We start from the raw sequence: 12,654 nt of genomic DNA on the forward strand, positions 1-12,654 counted from the left end.
GATGAAATAAATTACTTTTTTTATACATATAATGAAATTAATATTATTAATTAATTAAAAAAGAAGAACGAAATACAATCGTTTAACAATTAAAATAACAGCTTCCTACATTGAGACAAAAGAAAGGAAGAAGGAAAAAAAAACATAAACAGCTAATCTTCTATATCAATTTTTGGAAACATGATGATGCATGAAGTTATAATTGATGTGGTTGATTTATGTTTGCAGACACAATTGATTAACTTATGACGACTACGACGGCAAGCTAGCTAGACACACCCCGAACTTTTAATTTCGTCTCACATAACCAGGTGTGGGTTCAGTGACATGCAGTTTTGTTTTGATATTTTGTTTACAGTCTATTTATAGATCAAGAAGATTAGCTTTGTTTTTTTTTTAATATAATAAAAAATCGTAACTCTTTTTGCTAATTCCGTTAGTTGCTTAGTTTATGCGGGTTTTTGTTTAAATATATTTGGTACAATCGTAATGACGTTCACAACATTCTGGATAACTGCGATTTACATTGACAAAATCACGCATTTTACAGCCTTTTGGTGGTGGTACTGGAGGGCATCTGTAAATGAATATTATAATTATTATTTTTGTTATAAATCTAGTAAATGTTGTAAAGTATTTTGAAAACTTACGTTCTGAATTCCACCATGCTATTTTCCATACATGTGACACCAGCACAGGGATGATTGGGTGCTTTACTCTTTTGTCCAGGCGATAGAATGGTGTTTGAATCGAATGTACATTTGCCGGGATAAGCTGTAAGGGGAACATTTTTAATTAGTTTATTAGTTAATAATTAAAATACATTCAAAATGAGGATATTTAAAAATAATAAACTTTGAAAGGGGAAGTGGGGAAAATGCCTCAAGGTCATAAAGTTAATGTACATTTTATGCCACCAGCATCACCAAATCTCGGAGGACTGTGGGAAGCTGGTGCAAAACGAATAATGGATCATCGAATTCTGACTTATGAAGACCGGTCTATTTTACTGGCTCTAATTGAAGGATGTCTCAAATCAAGACCGCTTTGCCCAATGTCACCTGACCCTTTATATTGTGTGTGTGATTTTTGTTAGTTACGCCTTTTTGCATTTTAGCTAACGATATACTATCTGTCTCAGACAAAGATTTGTTGGATTGCTCCATAGACAGAGTTTTACTGGTGGAAAGTAGTTCAACTGCTTAAACAATAATTCTGGAAACGATTGACTTCAATATCGCCCAAAATGGTTGAAACCACAAAAGAATATTGAAGTTGATGATTTGGTCCTTGTATTCGCTGAACGCCTTCCTCCTGGCCAGTGGCCTCTGGCACGAATTACGGAAGTTCATCCTGGCACTGATGGCAGAGTTAGAGTTGTATCTCTTAAATCTAATGGAAAAATCTATAAACGTCCTATTTCGAAAATTGCTCAATTGCCCCTTCAAGAAGATTTTACTTCCTACAAGGAAAATGATGTGAGTTACTGTGAGCAGGGGCATAGAAAGTTTTTCTCACTGGCTGAAACGTCTAAGCCCTCAGTACCGCAAAGGTAAACTGAGTACTAAGACGTCTCAGACACCAGCATCTACGAAGACGGAGGATAAGGGACTGTCAAAGTCAGCCGACGGAGAGCCCGTAAAAAGGTCTCCAAGAAGGCTGATAAGGCACAACCTCTGCCGAAATGTCTAAACCGATATCCAAGGTTGTGACAATTGGGCAGTTGTTGGTGTATGCTCCAAAGTCAGTTGTGACCCCGGGAGCCGAAACACGATCACAACTCACAGCTGTGAAGAGAATTAGGTCCTCGGACGGACATCTGCTACTAAGAGACCCAGGTAGTCGTCAGTTGCACAAAGAAAGCAAAACCCGCTGTCTCGAAGCAGGTAGCCCAGAAACCTACAACGGCGCCTAGCGAATCTGCTGCACCACAAGAGGTACTGGATGATTTGCGAGTAGCAATCATGGATCGAGCTGATCCTGACGGGATTATCACTGAAGATAAATGGTTGCTAGTCGACAGCTATTTGAAAGACCTCTTCCTATCCGACGAAGTTGATTGACAAAACCTACGGTTTGGCCAGATCACCTTATACAAAGAGCTCAAGGTCATTAATTGTCGAACTATGGAGTCTGCGGACTTCCTTAAGAAGACAATTAACAGCTGCGATCCTCTTTGGGAAGGTAATAGACTGGCAGCCGTAGCAGTCCAAGAGATATCAAGCGGAATGGTAACTTCGGTGTGGATCCCACCACCTTTTAAGGGACTGGAGAACGATTAGTACGATTAGTGGAAAAGCAGAACGACGGCCTTTAGATGAGGAGGTGGAGAATCCTTGCCTCATTTGAAGGTAACGGCGGTGTAGTCGCAAAGTTCGCTAACGACTCTGCTGGTGAGCAGTACTTGAGGAAGAACAAGGGGGAGTTGTTTTATGGGATGGGAAACTCCATTTCCATCTCCCGCCATTAAAACAATAAGCAGACAGCAGCAAGCGCTAAATGTGCATCACTGTAGAGCATCATCTGCTGAACTGCTTCTCATCCAGGAACCATATATCTACAAAGATAAAGTGACTGGTTTGAGTGACAAAAAATATACGATTTTGTCTGCCTCCACGGGAGAGAAGGTATGATCCTGTATACTTGCTAAAAATAACTAAATTTAATGCTCCTTTCGAATTTCAGCAATAGTGATATGACGATAGTCAGACTATATAGGGGTAGTTCGAGACCCCTAATAGTCTCTGCCGTCTATCTGCCGTATGAGGCTCCCGACCCACCCGGACCGGATGTATGTAACCTGATGCAGGCTATGAGCAGAATTGGTGATCTAGTAATTGGCTATGATACCAATTCCACAGGATTAGCAGTGACACCAATCCAAGAGATGAGTCCATTATTCGATTTTATACTTAGATATCATCTTAGGATATGTAATAGGTGCAACACAGCAACGTTCGTAAATAGAGTGAGAGCGAAGTCATTGACATAACCCTCAAAAACATGGTTACGAACAAGAAAGTATCTGAGAAATGCTCCTATTCGGATCATAGGATGATAATTTCCCAGATTCCTACCTCTACAGAAAAAACAGGAACCTTATAGAAACCCACGGAATACAAACTGGGATAAGTTCAAAGCTCAAACAGGAAACGGATGCTTCAAAGTCGCTGCACTTTGGCCACGCTAGTATCCTTAACACGACGTCAGTTCGTGACTTTTTAGAGAGGAGAATTCATAGTCATAGTCACTCCCTCTCATAACGACTTTAACGACATATAGTCTCCTAGTAGGGAATTCTGGGCAAGTGGCTCCTTACCTTTGGCCGGTCTGTCGATATTAACAGACGGGTCGAAAATGCAGGAAGGTACTGGTGCTGGCGTTTACTGCAAGGAACTAGCCATATACAACTCATATAAACTTATCGATCTTTGCAGTGTTTTTCAGACAGAAATACCACCTCCATTCGCTATTTAATTGGCAAAATCCGAATGAGCTAGTGCGAGAATGTTGACAGCAGATGGTTAGCGGAACCTGGATTATCTGGCCTAAGTTCTCACGTCGAAGAACTACTTCGATGCTGTCTCATAATAAGAGGAATAAAAAATCATTGTGGGGACCATAACATGTCACTGCAGGATTAGATCTGTCACTTCCAAATGGGACATAAACGGAGTGGATTATTGTCGTTTATGTGAGGATGAGGAAGAGCTGGAAACAATTTAACATACACTTTGTAGATGTTCATCGTTATGCAGCAGAAGACATCTCTATACTCTAGCCTTCTTCTCTGGAATATACCCCAAAGAGAACCTTAGCTTTGTTAAAATCCTGACATGGCTAAAATAACCAACATTTTTACACTTTTTAAACTTCCTTTATCCCATTTTCCGCTTTCTTATTTTCCTCTTTTTTCAGGTACCCAGGATGAGCATAATGGAAAAATGTCTCCAAATGAAACGGTTGTACATCTTTTAAACCTAAACTGCACCAAACTCTTTATTGGTCATATTGTTCCGAATTGAGTATAGATAAGGTCGGTTAAATTTTGTTCAAAATTCGAAGATATAACTCCCATAGGCTATAGACGGGATTTGGAACAGAGTACTATATTGGAACTATTGTATTTTTTTGTATGTTGCCAAAATTGCAATTCAATGAAAGAATCTTAGGAGTCACTCTAGTATATACCCATAGTGGTGTAGGGTATCTTATAATCGGACTCCGACTTTTGCCTTTACAAATGGTCTGTTTCCGTACTGCAAGAATCTACTAGATCGTTATCGTAGTAAAAAGTAGTAGGTTCTTGCAGTTGGGGAACAGACCAAGTAGGGGAACAGACTAAAATAAATTCGGTTTACTCTGTCATGATTGGGGTTCTGTACAGACTCAGCTCCCATGCTCATGTTTACTAGAGCTACATATCAGATCAAGAATTCTAATGGAGCTGAATCCTTTAATTTTGGTTTGGATTTTCCTTGGGGGCTTTGTGAGCTTTACGGTCCCTTCTCTTAGAGGGATTTTGAAGTAACTATAGTTACCTTAGTTATTACAAAATCCTTCTAAACGAAGGGTCGGCTTCACAATTTCGAATTGGCCTATTTTCAGGAACCTCATTGAATTTGAACGAAAAAACAAACAGATTTTTTAGAACAATTCCACACAACAATTTGGCCTTCGCGATTACACTTTTTAGGAATATCGTATTATTTTTCTTAAAATTTTCGATATTTTGTTTGTTTTTTGCAATTCTTGAATTATTTTATGAAATAATCCTTTTTCAAATTATGATCATAAACACACTCACTTGGATTGTGGAAACGTGCTGTGGCTATGGCTGCTTCACTCCAGGCCAACATTCCCAATAAAACACACACGAATACAACGAATTTCATTTTGGCACAAGGATTTAAATTTTAAAAATTACAATAAATATTCAACTCTTTTGATGCTGTGTGTAAACACTTGAATGTCTTTGGAACAACTGTTATATTTCAGCGGTGAAGCTTCAAGTTTTATATGTTAATTGTTATCGGTTGGATCGGTTAATCGTCATCGTCGCCACCATCATCTTCAGCAGCAGCAGAGAAGATGGAATAATTGAATTTCGAATTAAAAACCAAAAAAATATTAAACACTTGTATTGTTGCAGATATGTTTGTTGTTTGTGATTTCGATTTCGGGGGAAGGTTGTTGTTCTTTTGTTGTAGCGTTGGTGACGTACAAGTTCAAGTTCAGGAACAAAAAAAAAAAAAAAAAAAAAATGCGCCACACCATCAATATTTTTTTCTGCGTAGATGTTTTTTGGATATGGTGGAAGCATATCGCATTTCATATCAATAGGAAGAATGTGATTTTATAATGATGGGACTGTTTTTTAAAGATTCTGGTGGCTTCTACGGAATAAAGGGAAAAAAACTAGAAGAACCAAGGATATGGAAATCGAAACTTGGGATCCAAGGAATAAACGAAATTAGTTTTTATTAATTTGAATGACAATATCATTAAATATTTGTCAGAAAAACGACATATTTTCATAAAACGTGGTTTTTTTTCCTATTTCGAGGTCATTTGGCGAAACGGATATTTATTGGGAATAGGTTATATTTGAATACATAATAAATTGAGGGAGTTACAAGTAATTTTGTAGTCTGTATTTATTCGTAATTACTCTCCGATTTTATTACTGTCTAATAATTTTCAGAATTCAAACATTTTATTTTGTTCACTTCTTGCAGCGATTACTTATCTCTAAAATGTAAATGTGAAAAGTTCAATCTTATCAGTAAAGTAAGAGTATTCGAATTTAAGAAAAATGTGTCATTTGAATTTTGTTTTTTGATGTCATTGCCATTAGTTGCTGTTGTTAAATTTTAAGAAACAAAATGTTGAAAAAATTAGGCCCCACAGAAGGAATTTGGTGATAAATAATATATAAGTAGTTCTAAATAGGTGAAAATAGAAGCAGTGGCCTATGTCAGCAGTGGCGAATGTTGAGGGAAATACGAAAAATACAACTCTGTAATTGGTGTCTTATTATGTCATATTTACTTATACATGCTACAGGATGTTTTAACATTTAAATTTTATTAAAACAATAAAATTTTCCTAGAAGTGAATATAAGATTATTTTCATAAGGTCAAGTTTAAAAAAAAAAAAAAATATTTTTTTAATGATTCGAATCTTCAAGAATGTGCCTATAAAATTCCAGGTGAAAATCTCAACAACTTTTGAAGATATAGCCGGTTTGATGATGACACAATCATCAAACGACGGCTAAAGTGCTTCTCAAACTTTAAACGCGTTTTTCTCGATAACTCAAAAACTATGGATCGGTTCCAAATTTTGGCACTTTTCTCTGTGAGTGTATAGCTATCGTATAAACTAGGATAAATCCAATCGGTTAATATCTTCCTTGGTACTCTTTCCCTTAAGTTAAATATTGACCGTAAGAGTAACAAGCAAAAGTTTTGCCGGGCCGAACATTTTGTAACCTTTACCATGAGGTGTACATTAGAAATATTTAAAATCGATCGGTACTGCCAGGAGAAAATGAAATACCAAACTAATAATACTCAGTAGTTTCAGCGGTTTCCTGTGATGAACTTTCGATTAAGAAATTTACTCATACTTTTCCATGACTGTAAATGAGTTCTGCGGGATAAACGTTAGTTTGATAGACAGTTTTGGGTTCCGGGTCATGCGACATAAAGGAAATATGAAGGACCTGACGAGTTTACTCGATGTGGTTCGCAGACAATCAAGTGATGATACTGACAAATTTCTTAGCTACAATTTTGGTAAGATTCTAAGGAGAGCTTGATAAACCTGGATAGAGAACCTCAAAATTTATTTGGTCGATAATCTCCAAGTGTATATCTAACAGATTAATTTTTCTGGATAATAATATGTTAATGATAATTGTAGGGATCGTTACCGGTCAGTGGCGATTCAGGTCTCTCTTTTCATGGTGGGAAATTTATGAAGTTGAATAAAGCCGTCTATGTGTGGATGAAGAAGACCCTAATTTTTACTATTTTGTTCGATATCATAAAAAATCCCCACAAAACGGTATTTTGGGGAGTTAGGCACAGAAGTAAATCTCTCTTTAAAAATATAAATTTTGGTCCAATTTTCGGAGTAGTCTCCATGGAGAGGTATTCGGTTTTTGGCGACTTGAGCAACATTTTTAACTGTATTGACTGTATTTTGATATTTCGGTTCCGGTATTTGGCCGGTATTTTGGCGACTTTAGGTACTTAATAGAATAGACCGTAATTTAAAAGTTTGGTCCACGTTTTTGTATAACACTACCACGAACTCTTTGGTATATTAAAGGTTTTAGCCACACTTTCCCACCAAACTAATTGTAATTTCGCATTGCTCGAAGCTTTTTGGAGGCTGACATAGTTTACATATCAGTAAAGTGAGAGTATTTGAAGTTTCGATATGTTTTAGGTATTTACAATGGTTGAGCCGCAATCTCACTTTGAAGTAGATTTAATTTCGCATCCCAGGTTTTTGAAGGTTAAAAATGCTTGTCTATAAAACATTTCCTATATAGATCTATTTTTGGAACTTGTGTACTTTTAAATGTATCCGAACTTCCCTGGCATTCTAATAACTAACATCGGTATCAATACATGAGGATAACACCAAATAAGAATAAAACGCTACTCAGCGGAAAATTCCAACACTAAGTGAGGACTTCAACCAGTGTACAAAATTCAAAGATGCGTTGTTTCTAGGCGACGATAGATGACAGCTCTATCTCTCAATCATCTACTTAAGGCGCGTTTATCGCGATGAAGTGCATTATCTCGTTTTATATTATAAATCGAACACAATTAACTTCATTTACCATACAACATTAAATCCCCTCAATATCTCGAATTGCTCCAAATCCTATACTACATCGAGATAGTTTCAAATACAGCCCTGTTTTTTTCACATAAAATTACTAATTCTCCTAAATGTATGATTCGAAATATTTTAAAATTAAAAATAATTGCCTAAGAAAAATATATATTGAATATCCATCCCAATAATGGATAAAAATCCGAATTTTTTCACTTGTGTAAAAGAGGAGTAAAATGGGGGAAAAAAAAAATAAAGTAGGCATCATAAAAAATTTGATTTGGGGTTTTCCCCCACAAAAAAATAGTAATAATAATTAAAAATAAGCAATAAAATTTTAGGGAGTTTAAAAAAAACTGAAGATGACTGATGATGATGATGCCAAATGGAAAAACGTATGGCTATATTAATAACAATTTTATTTGTCATAAGATAATGCATTACTTCTGAAACTTGATAGGTTTGGGTTTCGAAAAATATACGAAATGCAAAATGCTGAGAACAACCTTTAATATAAAAAGATAACAGGATGCGGTTCAAACAAGGAACAAACATTATCCCCAACGGAACAAGCAATATCAATCATCTGGATTCTTCCGTCGAGGGTGTAGCGGTGAAATCCATTGGTTTTAGAGCAGATCAACGAATTTGTGCACAATATTTAAATGCTGCATTCGAAGAAAGTAAAACCAATGAAGAAATTAAATATGTTTTATAATCAATAAAACAGATTTATGAAAATCAAATGAACCAAAAAGATATTCACAAACGAATCTACAGATCTTTAGACAGATTTTGGAGAACTTCTTAAAAAAAAAAACAGTAAGGAAAGTAGTAAAGTCGGAATAGGCCGACTATATGATACCCTTCACCACCTAACAGACGCCGCCTTTTCGAAGGAACATTAACATGAAATTGAACGAATTTATATATGGGCACTTCCGCAGTCACTTACACGACTTTCAGAGACAAAATCTAACTTTAAATGTTAAATAAATCAAAAACAGTAACATTTTTCACAATCTCCCTTAATAATTTTTTGTAGAACTTTAGGAGTACTATCAGTGATAAACAATTTGAGGGCCTTCGGTTTTTATCTTTCGAGATAAAGGTCATAAAAGAGCGGTCACTCACGCGACTTCAAATATACATGACTTTAGACACCATTGCTAATAATGGGAAAACTCTGCGAATTGTGCGAATATTTTGAACTTTTTATATTCTTTACACGAATTAGAGATATCAAGCATTATTATTGCACTTTCAAAATATAGCATATCCCTTATTTGCGAAGGTTTTTTCTCGGTCACTCAGGCGACGTAACTCATTTGATTAATTTTGCAGTTTTTATTTCTGCAGTGTCTGCATTTATAGTCTTTAAATTAGTATTTATGCTAAGAACAAGAAAAACCAGTAAGGAAAGTAGTAAAGTCGGACTGAGAGCTGTATCTAAATCTGAACCGATTTTCACGAAACTAAACACACATCATTCTACTCTTATTTTAGTACGCTGAGCGAAATTTCGCATATTGAAATATATTTAGGAACTTTGATGCACCATTTACCTTAAATCGGACGAAAATATATATGGGAGCTATATCTAAATCTGAACCGATTTTCACGAAACTTAGCACACACCATTCTAGGCTTAATTCAGTATGCCGTGCAATAGCACACACCATTCTACACCCAATTCAGTACGCTATGCCAAATTTCGTGCCTATCGAAAGATACCGAAACATATTTAGGGACTTTGGTGCACCATTTACCTAAAATCGGACGAAATAAAAATACTCCAATTTCAATAGGGTTCGTCCTTGGGCCAAATTTCATCCAAATCGGACTATAAATGCGACCTGTACTTTGTTTACAATTTAACATCAACAGATGAACGGACATGCATAAATAGACTCAGAAAGTGATTCTATGCATATTCTCAAAAGGAACCATGGGTCTATATCGATTTCTTTTGCCTGTTTCAAACATATGCACAAAGACATAATACCCTGTACCACAGTGTGGTGAAAGGTATAAAAATACTACCAAGAGATTAAATTAAAATAAATGAATTAAAAATAAAGGATTTGGAAGAAGTAATGCACCACAACAACTTAGCAGAGAAACTTAAGATTAAGAGAGGTCGAATATAAATTATCTAAAAAATAGCATAACTTCTTAAAAACACTACCAAAGATTCAGAAATTAAAGAGGTCAAATATAAATTAGCTAAAACAAACTTGCAATTGGAGAAAATCAATTATTAATTTAGTGCTAATAACTGATCAAGGGTCTTGATATTTTATATGCAGTATTTTTAACTATAATTGTTAGATATTATATAAATTTCGTCCTATATTTGTTAGTATTCTTTGAGCTGCAGAAAAAAGGTATTGGTCAGTTACTGATGCTGGACCGCCTCTTCTTATAAGTCCGCATTTATTAAAGCATATTATTTCTCAAGATTTTAATGGATGCATTTATTGTGTAGAGCACAACACACATTAACTGTTCTAGCTGTCTTATCTGGGTCTAGGAAGCAGCGCCACCGATTTGTGAAGGCTCAATTTGTCCTCTCAATCACATTCATGCATTTAGAATGGACTTCGTTAGAAGCCAACTTCAGTTGCTTCAAATAGAATTTTTCGGCAACCATTTATTTCTGCTTGCTGTTTATAATAACTGAACTTTGTAGGCTTCCCATAATGGTTAATATAACTACAAAAGAACAATTTGAGGTCCTTATTGCCCGGATGGAAGCTCACCCAAATGTAGCACGCGGCGTGCGGACTTTTGGTCAAACCAAATCCACTATCGATGATGTGTGGAAGGCCATTTCAGAAGACCTTAACTGCAATGGCCCACCAACACGCATTCCAAATGAATGGCAGAAAGTGACGAACATCTTCTTTTGGGTCCATGATATGTAGTTCTAATAGATTTATCTCTTAAATGCCTTTTTATAAATGACACACTATGAACATAATTTTCATCATCAAAAAATAATTCCACTGAGCTTATCATCACATATACGGGCATGTTCTGGCATTCACTTTAATGGCAGAAGTGTATCGAACACACGCCGAGGTGTTCTGTAACACACTTTACACACATTTGAGGTGTATTCTTTACACTTACATTTCCATAGTGAGAGTGTATTCATGTTTTTTCGTATAAAAGAAAATCTTTTTTGAAATAAAAAACGCACATGATGATAGATTGATATGTTATTATTGCGAATATATTGTTTAAAGTCACAAAAAGGACATGAAACACCATTAAAAACAAATTTTAAATAAATACTAAGGTTTGTCTTGAATTTTCTTCAACTGAAATTCTTGCTTGACACAAACAGCTGATTTGAAGTAAGGCCGAAAAAGATAGGGTTACCAAATGTTTCCCTTAAATCAATCAACAAATTAATGATATTACAGAGGTTTCATACATATATTTTATGTTGCGAATAATAAAATATAAAAAAATTATAATATAATTGTCGATAGAATTAACGAAATTACTAAAAAATTACGGAAACAATGTTAAAAACGAATACAGTTTGTATTGTATGGCAACATTATTTCTGCAAAGTACCATGTCGACGTTTATTTTTGCCGCAGTTCAAAATTTCAATTCACATGAGAAGCAGAACAGGAGGTAGCTTCTGAGGTGAAGTGTATGTGTAAAGAGAAAAGAACACACCGTGAGTTCCAGAACATACCCGATAATTAGTTTTTCTGAAATATTTTATTCATTGTTTGTTTACAATATTTCTAGTCGTAGAAATGTCAAAACAGTATTATCGACAGCAACTGAGAAAAGTTGATATTCATAATGTTAAGTTTTATTTCAATTGCGTTGCCAGTTTAACTCGCAACTGGAGTTTGGTTGCTTTCCATAATCGGCCCATTAAAAAGTAAATAAATTTCTTAGAAATACGTAACGGATCCTTAATCTGTGGCCACTAAGTTGCATTTTTTATAATTTATGGCGATTAGTAGGGGAGACTGGGGCACCTTCAGCACTTTTTTTTAGAGCTCTATATCTCAGTACTTATTCAACATATATAACAACTTTATGGCTGATTATTGTCCTCTGACACTTAATTATAAAAAATAGTACCAAAAAGATATAAAAACCAGTGAGCGGAGAAGTATAGTCGGACGGGGCCGACCATACGATACCCTACACAACTACCACGAACTCTAACTTTCTGAGGATATTTATTCCGAGTCTGAGTAGTATTTCGTGATATTTGCCCCCTCTTGTCCGATTAGAGGTCAACAACACCTCTTTCTTACTTTTTTCGAATATTCAGTACAGTCCTTCTAATTACTTGTCCAGATTACCTTCACGGTGGGTTGTGTTGTGATTTTCGGATTATACTCTACTCGAAAACACACAAAAAAATTATGTTTTCCGTCCATTTCATCCCAAAATTTTATCCTGATCATCACCGAAAATTGTAGGCGTTGTTCTTGACTATAACTGGAACTTCATGAAAAACTTCAAAACCATCAGCGCGATATTTCTCCCTCTAATGTGGTAATGGGTTACAAAATAATATCTGAATACGTAAGCACCTGTAAATATTTGACTGTAACTCCCACATCTGAGTAGATACATCACTATATTTGGTATCAATTTAAAGGCCAACCACTCCTCTTGGATATGCTATCAACTCCTGGGGTCAACATCCTCCAGGAGTAAATATATATGCCATAGAATACAAATTTTGTAATTTTTCACACAAAAGTCAGGGTCCATTTGACCCGCTAAATATTGACCGATCTTTATCAAAA

At 35.5% G+C, this 12,654-nt stretch overlaps 1 protein-coding gene across 1 annotated transcript; it reads right to left on the minus strand.

Moving 5' to 3' along the window:
- Positions 1-465: 465 nt before the first annotated feature.
- LOC133323424 (uncharacterized) lies at positions 466-4,909 on the minus strand. Its single transcript, XM_061532349.1, has 3 exons — positions 4,808-4,909; positions 651-774; positions 466-577 (listed from the first exon to the last, which is right to left on the minus strand). The coding sequence occupies exons 1-3, from the start codon at positions 4,893-4,895 to the stop codon at positions 466-468; spliced, it is 324 nt and encodes a 107-aa protein (XP_061388333.1). The 5' UTR covers positions 4,896-4,909.
- Between the last annotated feature and the right edge of the window lie 7,745 nt (positions 4,910-12,654).

Source organism: Musca vetustissima, unplaced genomic scaffold, assembly GCF_032173495.1.
Source record: "Musca vetustissima isolate MV318-11 ecotype Yass unplaced genomic scaffold, APGP_CSIRO_Mvet_v1 utg32084, whole genome shotgun sequence".
NCBI lineage: Eukaryota > Metazoa > Arthropoda > Insecta > Diptera > Muscidae > Musca > Musca vetustissima.